At 39.6% G+C, this 23,496-nt stretch overlaps 3 protein-coding genes across 3 annotated transcripts in view; 2 read left to right on the top strand and 1 right to left on the bottom strand.

Annotated features, from left to right (window-relative positions):
* The window catches only part of tmc5 (transmembrane channel like 5), a 38,018-nt gene extending 36,512 nt beyond the window's left edge, over positions 1–1,506 (bottom strand). The window contains exon 1 of the mRNA XM_062032759.1: positions 1,484–1,506. The gene's annotated coding sequence lies outside the window, so the exon portion shown is untranslated. The remainder of the gene's footprint in view (positions 1–1,483) is intronic.
* On the top strand, positions 1,293–21,512 carry LOC133639458 (transmembrane channel-like protein 7). Its single transcript, XM_062032761.1, has 16 exons — positions 1,293–1,443; positions 5,618–5,882; positions 5,979–6,127; positions 7,463–7,618; positions 7,736–7,821; positions 11,214–11,359; positions 11,437–11,584; positions 11,683–11,865; positions 11,940–12,085; positions 15,876–15,990; positions 16,058–16,155; positions 16,272–16,455; positions 16,577–16,707; positions 18,371–18,526; positions 18,625–18,703; positions 20,675–21,512. Exons 1-16 carry the CDS (start codon positions 1,428–1,430, stop codon positions 20,867–20,869), a joined length of 2,253 nt encoding a protein of 750 aa, XP_061888745.1. The 5' UTR covers positions 1,293–1,427; the 3' UTR covers positions 20,870–21,512.
* Positions 21,513–22,482: 970 nt separating this feature from the next.
* Positions 22,483–23,496, top strand: part of nomo (nodal modulator) — a 32,983-nt gene continuing 31,969 nt past the window's right edge. The window contains exon 1 of the mRNA XM_062032757.1: positions 22,483–22,734. Within this exon, the coding sequence (XP_061888741.1) occupies positions 22,579–22,734 (156 nt within the window). The 5' untranslated portion in view covers positions 22,483–22,578. The remainder of the gene's footprint in view (positions 22,735–23,496) is intronic.

Consider the following 23,496-nt stretch of genomic DNA (forward strand, 5'->3'; position numbering starts at 1 on the left):
GACTCAGAATTAGACAAACTTTATTGATCCACAAAGGAAATTGTTCCACACAGTAGCGCAGTTACAAAGGATGGAAAGGGTAAGGATGGAAAGGATAATGCAGGTATAATGTAGACAAAAAATGTACCATAGTAGCAATATAAAATATAACCTATACTGTATGTAATATTTACATATTATATATACATTATTATAATATATAATATATATATTATTTTATATTGTATATAATATATTATATATATTATAAAATATATATTATATGAAATATATTTTGACATATATATAATATATAATAAAATCCATATATATATATATATATATATATATATATATACAAATCCAGAATGATTTCCTGCCCTCCAAATATTCTCTTGTTTTACTCTGAATTGAATTATGTTATTAGCTAACTCACCAAACCTGATAATGTAAAATAACAAAAGCATACAAACTTACCACATATTGGGGAACATTGTAAAAGCAATCCTATGTGTGTTTTCTGTTTTCTTTCCAGAAGTTTTTCCTCAAACATACTCTGCTCTCATTTATTTTGCACAACTAATGCAACCCCGAATGGGACAAACGGTAGCAAATGGATGGTTGGATAATGTGTATACCTTATCAGTGGCCTAGAGGTTAGAGTGTCCACCCTGAGATCGGTAGGTTGTGAGTTCAAACCCCGGCCGAGTCATACCAAAGACTATAAAAACGGGGACCCTTTACCTCCCTGCTTGGCACTCAGCATCAAGGGTTGGAATTGGGGGTTAAATCACCAAAAATGATTCCCGGGTGCGGCACCGCTGCTGCCCACTGCTCCCCTCACCTCCCAGGGGGTGAACAAGGGGATGGGTCAAATGCAGAGGACAAATTTCACCACACCTAGTGTGTGTGTGACAACCATTGGTACTTTAACTTTAACTTTATTAATAGTAATGCCAGTTATGCAATTTTTATTTTGTATTTTAAGATTGCATTTCTATTGACTTGTAATTGTTTTATCCGTATTTCATATATGTTTGTTGTATCGTTTGTTTGGACAATATGCATGTTCGAAGTAAAACTGACACCAGTTATGAGTTCAAATTTAAATTAAAAAAGCAGAATCACCGCATGTTGTGTAGCGTTTGACGCACGGGATTGTGGGACATGTAGTTCAAAATATAGCTTTACATTGACACGTTTTTTTGCGTTATTTATTTTTATATAATACGAATATAACATTGTATAAAATATAATATATTGAATCGAAAAATTAAAAAAATTAAAATTAAAAAAACTCTTAGTGAGTTTCAGAGTTCAGGAAGTTGTCGCAATGTTTTCTTCCTGACGGACAGGACCGTCAACATTAGTTGTATATTTACCAAAAGTAACACTGTAGTGGTTGGTATATATCACACTTGCCAACTGCTACAGCATCAAAGTGGACAATGGAGGTTGATTCAGGTAAACCTAAATCAGCAGGCTTGTTTGTGTCTCTCCGTACCTGTCGTTACCGTCGCTAAGCTGCCTTTAACTTCAGCTAACCGGCTAATGCTAGCTCGCCTCAAAGTGAGATGCAAGTTTATCAAATGAGCTTGATCCTTCGGTTAATAGAATAAATGCTGACGGATCTGTTTGCTATTTACGTTACTTTACCATTTTAAATACATTGGAAAAAACTTTCCCGTGGTACTTGAAACATTGCGATAGGACATATATCAAGTGAGCTACGAATTATTGAAGTTAGAGAATCAGTCGCTTTTTTGTTTTGAATTATCCATTAAGACAATAAAACATGTGTGACCTTCATTTTGGAAAATTAACTTCAAAACATCATAGCTCCCATATTATTTGGTCATATATGCATGATATAAAAAGCAAATGTATTAGTTCAGTAACCTCCCAAATATCACTTAATGTAAAAAATAAAAACTTGATTAATTAATTTATTTTAATTTGATTTAGTTAATTAGCAGCAAGAGCATAGTTACAGTATGGGCATACGGTTTGAATTCAAAGTAAATGTTTAAAAACATCCCATTTGGAGTGAATGATTGTGCATTAGCCCTGCGATGAGGTGGAGACTTGTCCAGGGTGTACCCCGCCTTCCGCCCGAATGCAGCTGAGATAGGCTCCAGCACCCCACGCGACCTCAAAAGGGACAAGCGGTAGGAAATGGATGGGTGGATGATTGTGCATTAGTGGAGTTTTTCTGGATTAATATTAAGATTGGTTTATTTCAAAGGGGACAATGCAATTTCATAAAACACATGACTACACAGGGAGTGTTTGGGTGTGTGTGTGTGTGTGTGTGTGTGTGTGTGGGTGTGTGTGTGTGTCTTGTCTCGTCTTGTCTTGTTTCATAGTAACAGTGGTACTATTGTATTGTTAGTGTACAGGAGCTTTTCTTGTTTTTGTTTGTATAGTATTGTTCTTATATTATGTTGTTTATGTTAAATGTGGAATGAGTGAGAGGGGTTGGGATATTATAAGCATCTGCTTCATCCAACCCCTTTTCAAGCCTTGCATAAATGTCTCTGCCAAAATATATTTAAAAAAAATGTGTGTTGTTGTACTGTGCAGGTTTGAAAGAAATACTTCAATTCAATTCAATTCACATGGTTAAAAAAAACAGAATTAGCCAGAAGGCTAGTTTTCATCTGTAATCCCCTGGCCATGATGTAAAAAAGGCAGTAAAATTACAAATTCAAAGAAAAAGAGAGAAAAATAAAACAAGCACACTATATACAGGTATATACGATATAATAAAACAATAAAATACAACATCACAACATAACATTCATCATAGCATCAAAACAGGCTCATCTTTTAGTGCTGACAGCAGTAGGCGTTGATAAGACACATTTAAAAATGTTTTGTGAAGGCCTTGTATGTTGTAACCAGTTTAACCTCCTCAGGTACTGAGTTGCACACATGTGCCCTCCTTACTGACCAGGCCGACTTACTGAAAGTGCTCCTGCGCAGAGGAATATAACAGTCACCTCTGACAGAGCCTCGAGGATGAAATATTACACCGTTTTTGTGGATTTTCATTAACCTGACTCTCGCCAGATCCTTGTAGTTCGCTGAGCTCCACACAAGGATCTGCGCTCGAGGGCATTGCAAACTTCTTCAAGATAGCAAAAAAATAATGAACCAATCAGGATCGCCGGGTGGGATTTCATAGATGTGACGTAGCGCCGAAGCGACTGATTCAAACAACAATGGCTGACATTGATTCTGCTATTGCAACTGTTTTGTCGAATCTATCAAATATTAATTGTTTAAAAGATGAACGGAGAACTTTTCGCTGTGTCGTTATCCAATATGTCGGCTGTTCTGTTTTGGATTTCCCAGCGTCGCTCTCATCAGCGTCACGGGTTGATTTCGATGTGAGTGGTTGAAGTAGCACGTCATTCAAGATGATCTCCTTGGTCTTGTCGACGTTCAGAACCAGGTTGTTGGTTCTGCACCAGTCAACCAGATGTTTCACCTCCTCCCTGTAGTCCATGTCGTTGTTGTCACGGATGAGGCCCACTACTGTCGTGTCGTCCGCATACTTCACAATGTGGTTAGTAGTGGACCTGGCGCAGCAGTAATGGGTCATCAACGTGAACAGCAGCGGACTCAGGATGCAGCCTTGGGGGGAGCCGGTGCTCAGGTAGATGGCACTGGAGGTGTTGTTGCCCACTCTCACAGACTGGGGTCTGTCTGTGAGGAAGTCAAGCAGCCAGTTGCATAGGGGGGTACTGAATCCAAGGGGGGCCAGTTTGCTCACCAAGTGCTGCGGGATGATGGTGTTTAATGCAGAGTTGAAGTCCAGAAACAACATCCGCACGTGTGTGTCCTTTCCTGCCAGATGTGCTAAGCTCAGGTGGAGTGCAGAGGAGATGGCGTTCTCTGTGGAGCGGTTAGGGTGATAAGCAAACTGGTATGGGTCGAATGTGGGGGGAAGTCTGGAGACAATGTATTCCTTTACCAGCCTCTCGAAGCACTTCATTACATATGTTTTTTGGGATAAGTCAGTATTTTAACAAAAAAGTGTGTGATTGTGAGGCATTAAAAGCCACAAAATGCAACGGGTCCATCAGACCCACAAACACTGGCTGAGTAACAACATTATGAACACCACACAAGGGTTAAGCGCTTTGAGTCTCCAGAGAAAAAATGCTATATAAATATATTTAAATTCACTTCACTATAAAAAATGTATTTCACAATTATTGGACCAAAATTTTCAGGGTAGTGTTGAATGTGCTCAAAAAGTACATTCTTTCGTATTCTTTTTATTAAAAAATATTTTAAAGGGGCGCTGTTGTGCCAAATCAACTTTTCTTACCTATTAGTACCTGGTCTTGTGTATTTGGGATTTGAATAAATCCCCCAAATTTTATATCAAACCATGGCAAAGATATTTATGAAAACATTCTCGCCTTCCTTCATAAATCCTTTAAACGAGCTGTTTGGAATTTGCTCTGTCCTGTGACGTTTTCTGACCTGTGACTTGGTATAAATTTACCTTAAGTGCTTTGCGCGAGTCCGCCATTGTAGCCCGACGCTGTCGTCAATAAGTCATTTATTTTTCTCTATCAATCAATCAATCAAAGTTTATTTATGCAGCCCTTAATCACAAGTGTCTCTTTTGGAATTGGAATTGCAATATCATGGTATTGTTGTGTATTGTTTTGTTGGATTGATTAATTAAAAAAAACAAAAAACAAGTGTCTCAAAGGGCTGCACAAGCCACAACGACATCCTTGGCTTAGATCCACAATCAGGGCAAGAAAAAACTCAACCCTATCCTCTTGTTGTGGGGCAGACTGGCTCCTACAGGCACATGCATCCTCCGCTGTTCCTATTTCTAATACAAAGTAGCGCATAGTTTTAACTCATATCTGTCAGTAGACTCGCTATTGAAGCAATACAAACTACAACAAAGATGATGGGGAGAAGATGCTGTCGAAGTGGAGCCACATAAATAAGACTGCCCACAAAATGGCACATCCTGAAAAGACGATCAGAAAGCAGCTTGAAAACCGTCTGTAAAACATAGTATGCAACATTTTGAACAAAGAACCACAATTACATGTTATGTAGACCACAAGGAAGTGTTTTTTAAATGTAGAAGAAAATCATATTATGACCCCTTTAGATAAACAGACTATAGGGCTGCACAATTAATCCAAATTTAATCACAATTAATAATGATTTTGGTTGCTACAATTTAATGGAATGTATTTGTTTTTTCTATAATTTGATTACCAAAATTCACTATACAGTCGCGATCAAAAGTTTACATACACTTGTAAAGAACATAATGTCATGGCTGTCTTGAGTTTCCAATACATTCTACAACTCTTATTTATTTGTGATAGAGTGATTGGAGCACATACTTTTTGGTCACAAAAAAGAAGTTTGGTTCTTTTATGAATTTATTATGGTGGTGTTCCTGGGATTAAAGGCCTCACCTTTTCTCCTCCAAACATATTGCTGGATATTGTGGCCAAACAGCAACATTTTTGTTTGATCTGACCACAGAACTTTCATCCAGAAGGTCTTATTTTGTCAATGTGATGTCAGGTAATCGATTATATTGTGATGAGATCACCATTTAACCATGACCTACCACGTTTTGCAGTGTTCTACCCTGATCGAAGTGGAAGAGTCACCAATAACCCCTTGCTGTACCAGCTGCCCAGCTACCAGTCCTTGCTTTATCGCAGGAAGTCGTCAACTGGTAGCACAAAGCGAAGGAACAGCTCTCGAGCCCGGATTGACTCCTCAAACAGTGGCAATTGGGCTTTGGCTAGTCTAAATAGACATGGAAAGAAACAGAAGAGTCAGATGGCGCAGAGGCCAATCAGAGAGCTTACCAAGACCATGGCTGAGAAACGCAGAGACAAGTATGAACAATTTTCTTTACTCTAAGTTTAACGTTTATCACATGCTTTGCGTTTTAAAAGTTGTAAATAGTAACCAAGATGCATGTTTTCTGTTAGAGCACTACGCCTGGAGGAAAATGCAGAGCTCAGTAGCTGGAGGCAGTGGAGGCAAAGCACCCACACATATCTCCGCAGGCTGCAAGATGACATTCATGAGTGGCTGAGCTCCCTGAAGCTCTGGAGGGGAGACATCCACCTGATAGAAGGTGAGGACATGGTTACATATTCTCCTACCAGGGATCCCAGACGTACTCTATTTAGCGGAATTCAACTATTCTTTTAGCCCAGTGATTCTCAAACTGTAGTGGTATGCCAAAGAATCACTTATTTATAGGGATGTCACTTATTTATAAGGAGCGTCCAGAAGAAGTGCACGACAAGTCTGACGCTCTTTTTAAACTTTTATTGAGCAACCTATACTAACACAGCTCAACTTATCTCGTTCCTTCCGCACGCACGTCTATCCTCACTCCTCATTTCCGCAACTCAAGAACACAACATCAACTTCAGCAGGTTGTTACACTAAATTCTTTAAACACAGCAACCTGTGTACCACAAATTAAGCACACGGCTTTACCTTTAATTTCTGTAAAGAAATACTTTGCAGTCCATGTCTTGTTGAAAACACGCCATTCGTCATCAACTTTTCTTTTTTTAGCGTCTCGGGGATAACCGGGCATCTCTTGTCGCTGTGCACCTACACTCACAGGTTACACACGGACATACGCCCATAAATAGCCCATAAATAACACTTTTCAAAATAAGAGCAGCACAGTTGTATTGCACGCACGACATAGATGTTTTTTTAAATTTATTTTGTAATTTGTGATTGCCGCTGTTCACATTCACTCACAATCGCGCACGAGCATACGTCCACACGGAAGTAATACAAATAACGCTTTTCAAAACAAAAGCAACACCGTTGTATTGCACACTCGAGATAGATACTTTTTGAAATGTATTTTGTAATTTATAATTGGCCTCACGCGGGCCGGACAGGGACGTACAAAGGGCTGGATGTGGCCCGCGGGCTGCAGAATGCCCAGGTCTGATCTAATAGGTCTACGCCTGTATGTAACATACACACGCAGTAGCTTAGTGTATTGCTAGCTAATAATAACAATTTGGCTAGCTGGCGTTAGCTATCGTTAAATATAGTCTATTCTACCGTAACAACAAGACTGCAAATTGTTAGTTGCTTCTCTGGGTCTGTTTTTGTGTGTGCATGCGCTCCCCGTGTGCGTTAGGGTTAGACAGGGGTGAGTGACAACGCCAGACAAATTCCTCAGACGGAAGAGCATTTTTTATTGAAAATAATTCATAATTGTGAAAAATATTGACATTTAAAACATGTACATGTTCTGTTAAACCATCAATGTTAAAATAAGTTAGCCAGTAGTGTACTTTTTATATTTTTTGGTTTAAAAAATTTAACTTTGAGCAAGTTGCAAATATGCCTCTTTAATGGTTGGGTACAACAACTATTAATTTCAACTGATTTCTGTAACCTCTGTAATTGTGTGTTCTCTTGTCTTGTTCAGGGATGTTTGGCCCCGGGATCGTGTCCTACTTTTCTTTCTTGCGCTTCCTTGTCATGCTCAACCTGATCATCTTCACCCTCATGTTCAGCTTTGTTTTGTTGCCCATCATCATTTCCCCCAACGCTTCAAGAAACATCACGTACGACCTGGATGACGGTGAGAGAACGCCTGTTAGCACATCCATCACAGGATTAGTGAGCGGTTGTGTGTTGCTGTTGTTACACATGTATGCCAGAAGGTGTTAAGCTTACATGTCACCATCTTTGACAACAGGTAGTGTTTGTAGTGTTTATCCAAGCAGTGCTCGCCGAGGTCTTGTCATCTTTCACGAGCACATCACTGATATGTTGTCCGGTGGAGTAAGTACTTTCATTCTCAGCATACTGCTGTCGTCAGGGTTCATAAGACCATGTTCAAATGAATACGGGTATTTAAAAAAACACACATTTTCCTCTGCCTTTTGACCTCTCGTCTAGATGCCAACATAGGCCTTGAAACAGAGCTTTTGAAAAAACAGAATGGAAATTTTCAAAAACTTTGACTTCATCTTTTTGGTTTGTGTCATGTGCAACCTTGGTTAACAACAGTACACAACTTATTAAGTTTTTTTGTGCAGAGGTAGACCCGTGCAATTTATAAGGTCACTGCCGTTGTGTTCTTGGGCAAGACACTTAATGCACCTTGCTTCCAGTCCCACCCACACTGGTGTTTGAATGTTTGTAGTATGACTACCCTGAAAAATAGATTCTAAATATTATAATATATATAAAGGGTGTCTTAACTTTTTCCATTGAGGGCCGCACACTGAAAAATTAAAGCATGCGGGTGCCATTTTGATATTTTTCAAATATTTTGATATTTTTCAAATATCAAAATCATTACAATATACATATATTTTTTTACCCCTAGGGCTCCACTCAAGTTTGGTTCCCGGGACCCGAAAGGGTCTTAGTCATAAAAATGTAAAACATAAGTCAAATATAATTTTTTTTGTTTTTATGTAATGTTTACAGCAAACCTCTGGATCAACTTCATAAACCCTATGTGTGGGCGGAATCTGGCCCGCGAATGAATTATCTATGGCCCCCGGGATATTTGATTAGTATTAGAACTGGCCCGCAGGCCACAGTCGCCTGCTGCTGTTTTGCACACATCAATACTCCATCAGTGTTGGCGCTAGGAATTTTCAAAATTGAGTCCCAGGGACCCCAGCAAGTCATAAAAATGGGGCCCCACAGTCAATTTTTGGGGTCCCACTTTTTTGTAACCGCTTTGAAAACAAATGATAAATGTATGCATTATCCTGTTATATCTCACATTCTATATTGTGTTTTGGAAAACATAAACGTTACTTGATTCATTAAAAAAAATTATACAAAAGAAAACACATTTTTATGCATATGTAAATTTATTCAGTTATAAACATTCATTCACTTTCTTCTTTCCTTCATGGATCTAAACTTTACCGCTGCCGGTATTTTTTTCTATATTTTTATTGTAATATTTTCAGAATGTGTTTGTTCTATTTTTGGCCAAAGTAAGACAAAGAAAACAATCTGAAGTTGTCTTTATTTTTTAGTTATAATGCCATGATGTTAATAGTCCGGCCCGCGTGTGCACTGATTTTCCTCCATGCGGCCCCTGAGCTAAAATGAGTTTGACACCCCTGATATAAGCAATCTTTTTTTAAATGTTTTTTGCGGATTGGCAACACTAAATTGGTCCTACTGTGTGAATGTAAGTGTGAATGGTTGTCTGTCTATCCGTGTTGGCCCTGCGATGAGGCGGCGACTTGTCCAGGGTGTAATTTGCCTTCCGCCAGAGTGCAGCTCGGATAGGTGGAATATTTGATGTGAAATAATTGTAGCTTTACATAGATCAATAATTCTGAACCTTATTGATTTTAAGTCATTATTTTTTGAGCAACAATTAAAAAATATAATCTCTCTAAAATTCTTGGAGATCCAAAGGGCCCCCCCACTCCTAAGTGTTAAAGATAAGCCATACATTTTCTTATTTTTTTTGTTTTTTTACCTTTAACACTTAAGTCTTCAGATCAACTTCAGAACTATCTGTCTATTATAAATTGCCAAAGACACAACCTTGGTTTTTATGGCAAAAACCACAATTTTCTAGGGCTGCAACAACTAATCGATAAAATCGATTATACAAATAGTTGGCGATTAATTTAGTCATCGATTCGTTGGATCTATGCTATGCGCATGGTGCAGAGGCAATTTTTTTTTTAAATTATTTTTTTTTTTTAATAAACCTTTATTTATAAACTGCAACATTTACAAACAGCTGAGAAACAATAATCAAAATAAGTATGGTGCCACTATGCTGTTTTTTTTCAATAAAATACTGGAAAATATAGAAATGTAGTTTGTCTCTTTTATCCGATTAATAATCGATTAATCGAAGTAATAATCGACAGATTAATCGATTATCAAATTAGTTGTTAGTTGCAGCCCTACAATTTTCCACAAATATATTTTTGAAAGTGGAATATGTGGTGTGACATAATTGCAGCCTTGAATAGGTAAATAATTAATAACAACATTGATTTTAAGTCATTATTTTTTGAGCAATGACAGTTTAAAAAAAATAAAAAAATCCCAATCAAATTACTGGAGATCCAAAAGGACCCCCGTCATGAAAGTGATAAAAATAAGTCATACATTGTTTTCAAATATATATATATATATATATATATATATATATATATATATATATATATATATATATATATATATATATATATATATATATATATATATATATATATATATATATATATATATATATATATATATATATATATATATATATATATATATATTTTTAACTTTATAAATGATAATAAATAAATGATAAATGGGTTATACTTGTATAGCGCTTTTCTACCTTCAAGGTACTCAAAGCGCTTTTGACAGTATTTCCACATTCATCCATTCACACACACATTCACACACTGATGGCGGGAGCTGCCATGCAAGGCGCTAACCAGCAGCCATCAGGAGCAAGGGTGAAGTGTCTTGCCCAAGGACACAACGGACGTGACTAGGAAGGTAGAAGGTGGAGATTGAACCCCAGTAACCAGCAACACTCCGATTGCTGGCACAGCCACTCTAACAACTTCGCCACGCCGTCCCTTTCACTTTCAACTTTCAACTTTCAGATCCATCCGTCGATTATAAGTTGTCAAAGACAACACTGTTTTTTTTATGGCAAAAACCCAAAATATGCAATATTTTCCCCAAAAAATATTTCAAAGTGGAATATTTGATGTGATGTAATTGGAACCTTGAATAGGTCAATAATTTATAACATAGATTTTTATTTTTATTAATATTTTTCAAACAATAACAAAAGAAAAAGACAGTCTGCATGGCAGCTTTGTGTTCTTATTAAACACTGCAACTTTTTCATTCCATTTAACGCTTTTTTATGTTTTTTTTTTTTTTGAAGTAATTTTAGAATGTGCTACGGGCCTTTAAAAAAAAAAGCTGCGATCCGCAAATGGCTCCCATTACAATATGCGACCAAATTAGCTGTGGTTGCTTTTTCAGGCTTCTGATTGGCCGAAATGTGCATGACAGCCAGTCAACGTGTTTTGCGGTGGATAGAGATTATTTTAAAACTTTATTCGCGTGAAAAGAGATTTCTTTAACAGTGGATTGAGGGAAATGTGTGTTTTTTCAAATATCCGTGTTGTTATAGATATGGCCTAAATCGGCTTTCTCTGCAGGGCTTTCTTGAAGAGACCTATCTCTTTTATGGATATTACAAGGCGGACAAAATCCACTTCCCCAGGATCACCTATAACTTGCCTCTCGCTTACCTGCTGGTCACTATTGCATATCTCTTACTCAGTCTCATCTGGATTGTCAAGAGGTAATCAAAAGTGTTAAAAGGCTTGTGTTCAAAATGTTCAAAATGGTCACAGTGACCTTGAGACTTTATTTTTCCAGGTCTGCTACTGGTTTCAAACGTAGCCTGATTCAGGACGAGGATCGCTTCCAGAGTTTTTGCAACAAAATCTTTGCCGGTTGGGATTTTTGTATTACCAATGGGAATGTTGCAAGGCTAAAGCGAAGCAGTCTGCTTTATGAACTAAAGGTTAGTTAGCATTATGTTTGATCTAATTGACTAATTTCCAAGACATATTTTGTTAAAGGGAGACATATTCAATTTATGCTTTTTTTAAAAAACTTCAGACAGATTTGGAGGAAGAGAGGATCAAACAGAAAATAGCAGATCGCACCCGCAAGGAGAAATGCCGCATTTATCTGTTACGCTTCATCCTAAACCTGTTTGTCATTGCTGTACTGGCCGGTTGCTTCTACTGCATTTACATTGCCACAGTCTTCTCCCAGGAAGCACAGTTGGATGAGGTCAAGGTAAATACATGCTTCTTCTCATTATAACTTTTGCCGCCTGTCTCTTTTCATGTGTCAATTTTTCTGGTTTGCAGGATAATTTTATTGTGGATCTCGTCAATGAGTATCTGCCATCAATTGTTATCACCTTGGCTAACTTCATCACGCCCCTCCTGTTCTCAGTCGTCATTAACTATGAGGACTACTCACCTGCCTTCGAGATCCGCTTCACTCTCATCAGGTGCAAAACACTTCAAAACAGATGTTTCTAATGTTTAATCTTGGGACGTAATTTCCATACATGTGCGTAAAAAATGCACTACACAGTGCCAGGAAGCTAGTCCATCCATCCATCTTCTTGCGCTTATCCGAAGTCAGGTCGTGGGGGCAGTAGCCTGAGCAGAGAATCTCAAACTTCCATCTCCCCAGCTACTTTGTCCAGCTCTTCCCAGGGGATCCAGAGGCGTTCTCAGGCCAGCTAAGAGTTATAGTCTCTCCAACGTGTCCTGGTTCTTCCCTGTGGCCTCCCACCGGGTAGACGAGCCCTAAACACCTCCCGAAGGAGGTGTCCGGGGGGCATTCTGACCAGATGCCCGAATTACTTCTGGCTTCTGTCCATGTGGAGAAGCAGCGGCTTTACTCTGAGCTCTTCCCGAATGACAGAGCTTCTCACCCTATCTCTAAGGGAGAGCCCTGCCACCCGATGGAGGAAACTCATTTTGGCCACATGTAGCCGTGATTTTGTCCTTTCTGTCTTAACCCAAGCCTCGTGACCATAGGTGAGGATGGAAATGGAAATCGACTGGTAAATTCAATCAATCAATGTTTATTTATATAGCCCTAAATCACGGTTCAGATCCCACATCAGGGCAAGGAAAAACTCAACCCAATGGGACAATGAGAAACCTTGGAGAGGACCGCAGATGTGGGGACCCCCCTCCTAGGGCGACCGGTACAATGGACGTCGAGTGGATCTAGCATAATATTGTGAGAGTCCAGTCCATAGTGGATCTAACGTAATAGTGAGAGTCCAGTCCATAGTGGGATCAGCAGGAAACCATTCCGAGTGCAGACAGGTCAGCAGCGCAGAGACGTCCCCAACCGATGCACAGGCGAGGGGTCCACCCCGGGCCCCGACTTTGGACAGCTAGCGCTTCGAACCTGCGCCCCCCCCTCCACGAGGGAGAGGGGGGCAGAGCAGAAAAGAAACAGCAGATCAACTGGTCTAAAAGGGGGGTATATTTAAAGGATAGAGTATACAAATGAGTTTTAAGATGGGACTTAAAAGCTTCTACTGAGGTAGCATCTCTAACTGTTACCGGGAGGGCATTCCAGATTACTGGAGCCCGAATAGAAAACGCTCTATAGCCCGCAGACTTTTTGGGGGTTTTTGGAATCACTAATAAGCCGGAGTTCATTGAACGCAGATTTCTTGCCGGGACATATGGTACAATACAATCAGCAAGATAGGATGGAGCTAGGCCGTGTAGTATTTTATACGTAAGTAGTAAAACCTTAAAGTCACATCTTAAGTGCACAGGAAGCCAGTGCAGGTGAGCCAGTATAGGCGTAATATGATCAAACTTTCTTGTTCTTGTCAAAAGTCTAGCAGCCGCATTTTGTACCAACTGTAATCTTTTAATGCTACATAGGGAGACCCAAAAATAATACCTTACAGCAATTGAGAGCTTTGCCTTCCGGCTCAGCTCCTTTTTCACCACGACGGATCGATACAGGGTCCACATCACTGCAGACGCTGCACTCTTCCGCCTGTCAATGTCACAATCCACTCTTCCCTAACTCGTCAACAAAACACTTGAACTCCTCTATCCGGGGTAGGATCTCGTCCCCAACCCGGAGATGGCACTTCACCTTTTTCCATTTGAGAACCATGGACCAGGACTTGAAAGTGCTGATTCTCATTCCAGTGTCTTCACCCTCAAATGCTAACCAACCCAGTGAGAGCTAGCTTGATGAAAGTAGCAGGAACACATCGTCCACCAAAAGCAGCTACCAAACCGGATCCCCTCAATGCCCTGACTGCACTTAGAAATTATGTTCATAAACGTTGTAAATAAAATCGGTGACAAAGGGCAACCCTGGCGGAGTTCAACCCTCACTGGAATGGTTGTGACTTACTGCCTTTAATGCGGACCAAGCTCTGACATTGATCATAGAGGCAATGGACGGCCAAAATCAGGCGGTCCGATACTCCATATTTTTTGAGCACACCCCAGAGGACTCCCCGAGAGACACGGTTGAATGCCTTCTCCAAGTCCACAAAATACATCTAGACTAGTTGGGAAAAGTTGGGAATAAAGACCTGGTCCACAGTTCCACGACCAGGGCAAAAACTACACTGCTCCTCCTGAATCCAAGGTTCGACTATCCGTCGTAGCCTCCTCTCCAGCACACCTGAATAGACCTTATCGGGAAGGCTTAGGACTGTGATCCTGAGATCGTTGGAACACACCCTCCAGTTCCCCTTTTTAAATAGAGGAACCATTACCCCAGTTTGCCAATCCAGAGGTACCGCCCCCGATGTCCATGTCCAATGACTGTCTGGTTTTGCTGCAGTGAAACAACCCACTCTACAGGGGCATTCACACATTGCCAATTTAGATGGCGGTTCGGCAGTTCGCCATGCTTTGCCAAACCCTGGCCATCCGGCACTTACTCGCCATAAACCCTGAGAACTGCAGGGAGCCGCCCAAAATATTAAACATGTTACATTTTTCTTTGCAGTTTGAAATGGATCGCGTTCAAAACGCCTATACCGTGTAAAGAACGGAAGCCTCTGTGTTGGCACCGCAAGAGTTGTGATAATACTGTATTAACACTGGCATATTCAGCCAGTCACATTTTCCTCCTGGACTTCACAGTTAGCACACAAGAGGCGACAGGGTTAAACACAGAAGCATCATGGACGCATCACGGTCTGACACGGTGGCATTGCGGTTGTGGCGGAGTAGAGGGTGGAGGACTCCGCCGCCTTTCGGAGAGATCTGTGATATCATCGTTGGGACACGGTTCGCAGTGCTTTCAAAAACCCTATGAACCGCCATCAAAACCGGCAATGTGTGAACGCACATTATGCTTCCCTGTTGACTACGTCTCTGGCGCCATTCAGTTTCCGGCCTATCCATTCTTTTTATTTTATTTTATTTTTTATATAATATTTATCTTATTACTATAGATATATTCAAATGTATTACATTATTTTTTATTTTATTATGTTGGGATAGCGGAGGGCAGCACGGTGGAGGAGGGGTTAGCGCGTCTGCCTCACAATACGAAGGTCCTGGGTTCGATCCTGCGCTCTGGATCTTTCTGTGTGGAGTTTGCATGTCCTCCCCGTGACTGCGTGGGTTCCCTCCGGGTACTCCGGCTCCCTCCCACCTCCAAAGACATGCACCTGGGGATAGGTTGATTGGCAACACTAAATTGGCCCTAGTGTGTGAATGTGAGTGTAAATGTTGTCTGTCTATCTGTGTTGGCCCTGCGATAAGGTGGCGACTTGTCCAGGGTATATCCCGCCTTCCGCCCGATTGTAACTGAGATCGGCTCCAGCGCCCCCCGCGACCCCGAAGGGAATAAGCGGTAGAAAATGGATGGATATTGGGATAGCAGTGGTCAATTAATATTTGTATAGTTATATAATTGTTTATTCTTTAAAGGATAAATATTTTGTAATTTGTGCAATTGCATTGCTTTCATTTTAGTTAGTTTACCACACAGTTACAGCCATAAATGCAATGGTAACAAAAATTGGCAGAATAGTTTATTTTGGTGTTTTGGTTTTCGGCCAGGATTTTGTCATGTTCAGTTTTGGCCAAAAGATTCAATTTTGGTGCTTTCTTTTTTTGCTAGTTTCAATCAATTTTAGCTACAATTGTGGGTTATTTTTTGTTTTTGTACCAACATGCGTATATAGTGTATGTGGGCATTTGCAGCATTGGTGTGTCGCAATGTGAAATACTGACCTTACCAAATGCATTCATTCATTTCTTACCTGTTCTTTTATTACTTAGGTGTGTGTTCATGCGACTGACCAGTATTGGAGTTTTACTCTTCTCGCTGTGGTCTCAGATCACTAAATGTAAAGAGGAGCCTTGTGTCTGCGGCTATAACCATTTGCTGTATTCCGTAAGTCACAAAATACATTTCAAAACGATGTTTTGCATAAGTCACAGTGCTGTAAAAATCATAACAGTGCTGGGAGACACGTGTTGGCCAGGAAATGTACAAACTCACCATCTTTGACTTCATCATCATTGTGGCAGTCACCATCTTTGTGGAGTTTCCCAGAAAGTGCGTCAAAAGTCTGAATCTCAAAATTGTATCAAATTGACAAAATGTATTTTTCCAGACTATTTGAGTTCGTTATATTTGTATTGTGTATCATATCCTGCACTTCTCCTTCTCAGGCTGATAGTGAAGTTTTGTGACTGTGGCCTTGCAAAGTGGTGGGGTCAGCAGGAGTTTGGTATCCCTCAGAATGTTCTTGAGATTGTCTATGGTCAGACTATCTGTTGGATTGGTACATTCTACTCCCCTATGCTGCCTGCTATCTGCACAATCAAGTACTTCTTTATGTTTTACATCAAGAAGGTAATTTAGTTCTACATACGTTTTATTTTTACAAGTCAGATCAAAAGCTGTTTTTTAGTTGTCACATTTTTGTAGCCTGTGCTTTTCTGTTGTTAATGTATTGATTTATTTCTTTTACCAGGTGTCACTGATGAAAAATTGCCGTCCAGCTACACGTTCATTCAGAGCTTCCAGCTCTAACTTTTTCTTCCTGGGTGTGCTCCTGATCGGCCTGAGTTTGGCTTGTGTCCCCGTCATTGTTAGCGTAGCACAGTGAGCTCTTAAATCTTTTTACTCCCATTTTCAGTCCCTCCAGGATTTTGTTGCGACCTAAAATGCCTGAATTTGCAGCGTTTTTTTCCAAAAGTTGCGGCAAAACTTGCAATGTTTTAAGGCTTATTTTTTAACATTGAATCATCTAGTGATTTTATGAATTTGTATCAATGTTTAAAGTGCTCCTTGTAACCTGACGGAACCAGATTTTTTACATATATCCATATTTAAGTGTTACTTCTTTACTTCCATAGTCATATTACAAAACAGCTAGTGTTTTTCCAGTTCAGTCTGCAAAGTACTGTGTGTAGGCCTTGAAGCATTGGAATGCAAACAGTAGACATAACAACGAGGTGGGGAGGAGGGAGGGGAAAAGGGGGGTAGGAGAGAACATGAAGGGGGAAGCGAGGCAGACCGGGGAGAGCCACGGATCTGAATGGGTTATGCAAGGCTGGTCTCATTATTGTCAAAGCTTTGAGAATAAACCACAAAATACCAACTACTGCCTGGTGATCAATTTAAACTTCAGCTTATGTGCCATAAAAAGAACTTGGGAGTGACCAGAAACTTAAATTCCCTGGAGGAACATCTGGTCAAACGCAACAAACCTTAACTTCAAAAAGCATGTGATTTCAACAAAAACTGGAAATCAAGTACTGTATTGATGTTTTACTCGTTTTATACCGCACATAATTAAAAATAGAAACTAGATGGCAGTAAAAGCACACACTCAGAGCTCATTGTCAAGTTCCTGTACTGTTTTAATTAATCACAAGCAATAATAGAGTACGAGTACTGAAAGAAACAACACCACCTTTTGTTGGTGGTGTTTCAATGAGAGATTATCAGACTTCAACAGCTCGGTCATGTAGATGCTGCTTCTTTGCTAGGTCAGCATTGCAAATGAAAATCTGCATGATAAACAAAGGCTAAAGTTAAAGTGCCAATGATTGTCAAACACATGCTAATGAGGAAGTATATGTTTATATACATTATCCAGAACGCTTAGCGCTGTAGACAGGCACAGTAAGTAGGTTTGAGCTACGAATGAGGACAACAATTGTGTCGGTTGAGCAACAAAGAATGAATATATTGTTACACGTTGCTGTTAGTGTTCCTGCATTGTCCACAGAAGAAACTAACGTACGTTTTGATTAGGCAGATGGTTTAAGCTCAGGTCAGGGGAAAAAATTGATTGGGCAAAGTGTGCAGGGAAGTTGTGGGCATTGGACAAAATTGTGGGGAAGCACAGCATTTGCAGAGATTCGTTGAATTTGTGTGAATTGGCCTAATCGCGAAAACGCGAAATCCTGGAGGGACTTCATGTTGCTTTGTTATTAGTGCATGAATTGTTTCACAAATAACACTTAGCTGAATATAATCAAGTCATTTGTGTCCTAGGAAAAAGCAGACTATTTGAATAATTAATTATATATATATATATATATATATATATATATATATATATATATATATATATATATATATATATATATATATATATATATATATATATATATATATATATATATATATATATATATACATCTTTTTAAATACTGTTTAAATGTCTGTCATTTTACTAAAGTTAATTGAACAGTAATATTTACTACTCAAAATATCGAAACCTACTGTATTCATCTTTCTAACTATGTTTGCACAGGATAAACTGTTCCCAGGCATGTGGACCATTTGTAAACTACACCACTTCTTGGGAGGTTCTGCCGAGTGCCGTTTCCCAGCTACCTAACGGGCTCCAAACTCTACTTTATATTCTTTCATCGGAGGCCTTTGCTGTTAGCTTTTTTGTTTGTACATGGTAAGTTGGCCTTATGAGCGCGTCAGAATTTGTCTACATGTATAATAATTGCAACGCTGGTGACATTATTGTGTATATTTTCCTCTCTTCTGCTACAGTTTGGCTATGTTTTATGTGATCGCTCTAGCTGGAGCTCACAAGAGAGTTATTAAGCAACTAAGGGAACAACTTGTTATGGTGAGTAGTTTGAGTTATTTGGAGGGTTAATCATCTTGGTTCTATCATGCATGAATAGGACTGATAAGAAACTGAGATTTAATATTTAAAAAGGTTTTTGTTATTGTGGGTGTAGGACTGCAGTATGAACGGCATTATCTCATTTAAAACATTAGAAAGACAAAACAAAAATTAATAGAAAATAGTTATAAGCATGATTCAATCCAGATCTATGATGCTACAAAAATAACATGATACATATACTTTAAAATAAGCAATAGCACAGAAACTGAGTCACCAACATTTGGAATTGTTTGTTTGGGCACTCGATTTCACAAAATCATATGCTGGTAACCTGCTCAGTGGCCTTGTGGTTAGAGTGTCCGCCCTGAGATCGGTAGGTTGTGAGTTCAAACCTCGCCGAGTCATACCAAAGACTATACAAATGGGACCCATTACCTCCCTGCTTGGCACTCAGCATCAAGGGTTGGAATTGGGAGTTAAATCGCCAAAATTATTCCCGGGCGCGGCCACCGCTGCTGCTCACTGCTCCCCTCACCTCCCAGGTGGAACAAGGGGATGGGTCAAATGCAGAGGTTAATTTCACCACACCTAGTGTGTGTGACAATCATTGGTACTTTAACTTTAAGCAGTAGTTTGTTATGTGCAATGTTTTTTCATACAATAACCAAAACGCTGTACAAAAACCCGGGGTAACATTTTTGCATAAATTTGCATCAAAAATAAAATCATATAAAAAATTTGACATACTGTACTAAAAACAAGGTGCCTCTGTATTTGATTTTTGTTGGATCTCATCTGCCAATGTGTAATTAATAGGGATGGGTACCTTTCACATTTGAACCGATATGTTACCTGGGAATCAACAGTGCCAATTTTCGGTACTTTTGTGTGTGTCTCTAATAGTTAAATAATAATATTTAATTTTTTCACATAACATTTAAAAATGAGCTGATCATGATAACTGTAGGCAGCATGGTGGAACAGTTAGTGTGTGTGCCTCACAATACAAAGGTCCAGGGTTTGATCCCTGGGCTCTTTCTGTGTGGAGTTTGCATGTTCTCCCCGGGACTGCGTGGGTTCCCTCCTGTTACTTCGTCCAACCTCCAAAAACATGCACTTGGGGATAGGATGATTGGCAACACTAAATTGGCCCTAGTGTGTGAATGTGAGTGTGAATGTTGTCTGTCTATCTGTGTTGGCCCTGCGATGAGGTGGCAACTTGTCCAAAATGTACCCCGCCTACCGCCCGAATGCAGCTGAGATAGGCTCCAGCAACCCCCGCGACCCCGAAAGGGACAAGCGGTAGAACATGGATGGTTGGATGGATGGTAAACGTGCTGTCCAGTTGTTGTATCTTGTTTGCAAGTATTATATAGTAAACTTTGCATGTAGTTGCCATTCTAGGATGTTAGATGGCAGTAGTGTATAGACTTAGCCTTTGCTGTTGAGTTGAATGTGCCAGTCTAGTCTCAGGTTGCGACCTACAAAGTATTTATACTGTAAGTACAGTATTTATTACACACTAGCAGTTTGAATGTAACGTGCAAATTAGTTTTGTTTTTCATAACTAACTTTGGAGGTGTTGAAATCTCTATAATGCTAATCAGTAGCATGTATATGGCAAAGCCAATGTAAATTAGCTTCAAGCTAGCACAATTTGGAATAGTGAAGCCTCACTTTACATTTGAGTTTTTTCTATCAAGCATACAAGTGCTGCTTGAGTGCCTTTTTTTCTCGCCAAAGGTGTTTAGTCTGCAACCAGACGTGACGTCACAAGCAACAAAGGTATCGAAATATGGCACCGCTTGATTTTACGTGAATCAATACTTGTAGTACCGACGGAATTCAGATGATGCCTATAAAAGTACTGAATTCAGTGTAGCGATGGTGAATATACTTGCTTTAATTCAAAGCGCTGTTAAAGTCCATGTCAGCTGGAATAATCAGTTTTACTCTTTTGCTGTTCAGGAGGGTCGAGACAAGCATTTCCTGATCCAGAAGCTATGCCAGGCCCAAAAGCTCTCAGCGATCACATCTCCCGGTTCCAAAGGCCGGCACCGCTCCAGCTGTAGCAGCCCCAGTTACCACACCAGCTTCTCTAACAATTTCCCAGAAAGTGTTTTCTTGGCACATCCACCTCCAGATACGTCTACGCATGTGTAAAAGTTAGGGAGTAACAAACCAATACTACGCTTTGCGGTTGGATGGCACCAAACTGTATTCAAATTACATTTACCGTGTTTCTTACCTTGTCAGTGTTTCAGTGACAACTACATATTGTAAAATACTGTATTTAAAACAATGTTTGTATATTTTCTGTTCCCCAAAACTTTGATGGTTGAAAAAACATCTACTGTACTTTTAACTTTTTCTTTCTAAAAAGGACTTTACTCCAAACAGTATATTTTATGTCATACTTATAATACTGTGCACTTTAGCTGTATTAGGGCTGGATATGTTTTTGCAGAATTTGCACCTGTACAAATACAGATTAAACATCCATCCATCCATTTTCTACCGCTTGTCCCGTTCAGGGTCATACACTGAAAAATAAAGTGCATCAGCTAATGTTTTTAAAGTACATAAGCTAATGTTTTGCAACAGTGGATAACATTATTGGCGCTGTGGTTTTGTCACATTTGACACGTTGCAAAATTAAAAACACATTACTACAACTCATCTCACACCAATGTGTCTTGGAGGTACTGGCAGCAGTTTTATTTTACGTTTTTGATCATGTTTCGTGTCATATTTGTATTTCTGGGTTCTGTGAATGTCTTAAGGGAAAATAAACCTCTAAAATCCCTTTTTGTCCTATACATTCTGTTTGGAGATTAATGCTATGACGCCTCCAAGTCAACAGGGGGCGCTGCAACATTCAAAACAGACATTACTACAACTCATCTCACACCAATGTGTGTATTATTGGATGCACTGGCGGCATTTTTATTTTACGTTTTTGATAATGTGTTGTGTTATATTTGTATTTCTGGGTGCTGTAACTGTCTTAAGGGAAAGTAAACTTCTAAAATCCCTTTTTGTCCTATACATTCTGTTTGGAGGTTAATGTTATGATGCCTCCAAGTCAACAGGGGGCGCTGCAACATTCAAAACAGACATTACTACAACTCATCTCACACTAATGTGACTTTAGAGGTACTGGCAGCATTTTTATTTTACCTTTTTGATAAGGTTTCGTGTTATATTTGTAATTCTGGGTGCTGTAACTGTCTTAAGGGAAAATAAACCTCTAAAATCCCTTTTTGTCCTATACATTCTGTTTGGAGATTAATGCTATGACGCCTCCAAGTCAACAGGGAGCGTTGAAAAATTCAAAACAGACATTACTACAACTCATCTCACACCAATGTGTCTATTGGAGGCACTGGCGGCATTTTTATTTTACGTTTTTGATAATGTTTTGTGTTATATTTGTATTTCTGGGTGCTGTAACTGTCTTAAGGGAAAATACACCTCTAAAATCCCTTTTTGTCCTATACATTCGGTTTGGAGATGAATGCTATGGTGCCTCCAAGTCAACAGGGGGCGCTGCAAAATTCAAAACAGACATTACTACAACTCATCTCACACCAATGTGTCTATTGGAGGCACTGGCGGCATTTTTATTTTAAGTTTTTGATAATTTTTTGTGTTATATTTGTATTTCTGGGTGCTGTAACTGTCTTTAGGGAAAATAAACCTCTAAAATCCCTTTTTGTCCTATACATAATGTTTGGAGATTAATGCTGAGATGCCTCCAAGTCAACAGGGGGCGCTGCTGTCGAATTTAGTTGCTCATACACAGCAACTGATACGGAACCGGAAGCAGCGTGCTGGTGTCCATCGGAAAGACAGCAGAGCTTTCACCCAAAATGTTGAGAATCACAATCCGGGCAGACATAAGTACCCTTTGGGTCTTGTTCTGGTTCACGTATTCTCAGTTTTTGGTGGTGTCATCTGATGACATAGTGGTGGCTTGCGGAGGGTTCGTCAAATCCGACGTTGAGATTAATTACTCGCTGATTGAGGTGAGAGTGCAAATATCCTTTAATTCTTGCTATTTAGCTGGCGTAGTATTATAACTGCTAAAACACGTCTTTGCCATTCGGGCACACGTCATAATTATATATTTATATATTTATGTGAGAATCCATGAGGAGCATTTGTAGCATGAGGCAATAGTCTTAATCCCGGCTCATTCACACTTTATGAGATTATCTTTTGGCTCATTTTAGTGACATGAAAGTACTGCTCATGTTCTGTTATTTGGTGCATAAAACACGACGCTGAGTGTTGCCATCATTTGATAGACAGTGTTTGTCGTTTGTATTTTTTATTTAATTTACTTATTAAATAAACAAAGATGTATGAATGAAAATGAGCAGGAAGAAGTACACTATATTGCCAAACGTTTTTGGCCACCTTCCTTGACTCACATATGAACTTGAAGTGCCATCCCATTCCTAACCCATAGGGTTTAAAGATGATGTCGGTCCACCTTTTTGCAGCTATTACAGCTTCAACTCTTCTGGGAAGGCTGTCCACAAGGTTGTGGAGTGTGTGTGTGTAGGAATTTTCCACCATTCTTCCAAAAGCGCATCGGTGAAGTCACACACTGATGTTGGTCGAGAAGGCCTGGCTCTCAGTCTCCGTTCTAGTTCATTCCGAAGGTGTTTTATCGGGTTCAGGTCAGGACTCTGTGCAGGCCAGTCAAGTTCATCCACACCAGACTCGGTCTTCCATGTCCTTATGGACCTTGCTTTGTGCACTGGTGCACAGTCATGTTGGAA

This window comes from Entelurus aequoreus, linkage group LG22, assembly GCF_033978785.1.
Source record: "Entelurus aequoreus isolate RoL-2023_Sb linkage group LG22, RoL_Eaeq_v1.1, whole genome shotgun sequence".
Classification (NCBI taxonomy): domain Eukaryota; kingdom Metazoa; phylum Chordata; class Actinopteri; order Syngnathiformes; family Syngnathidae; genus Entelurus; species Entelurus aequoreus.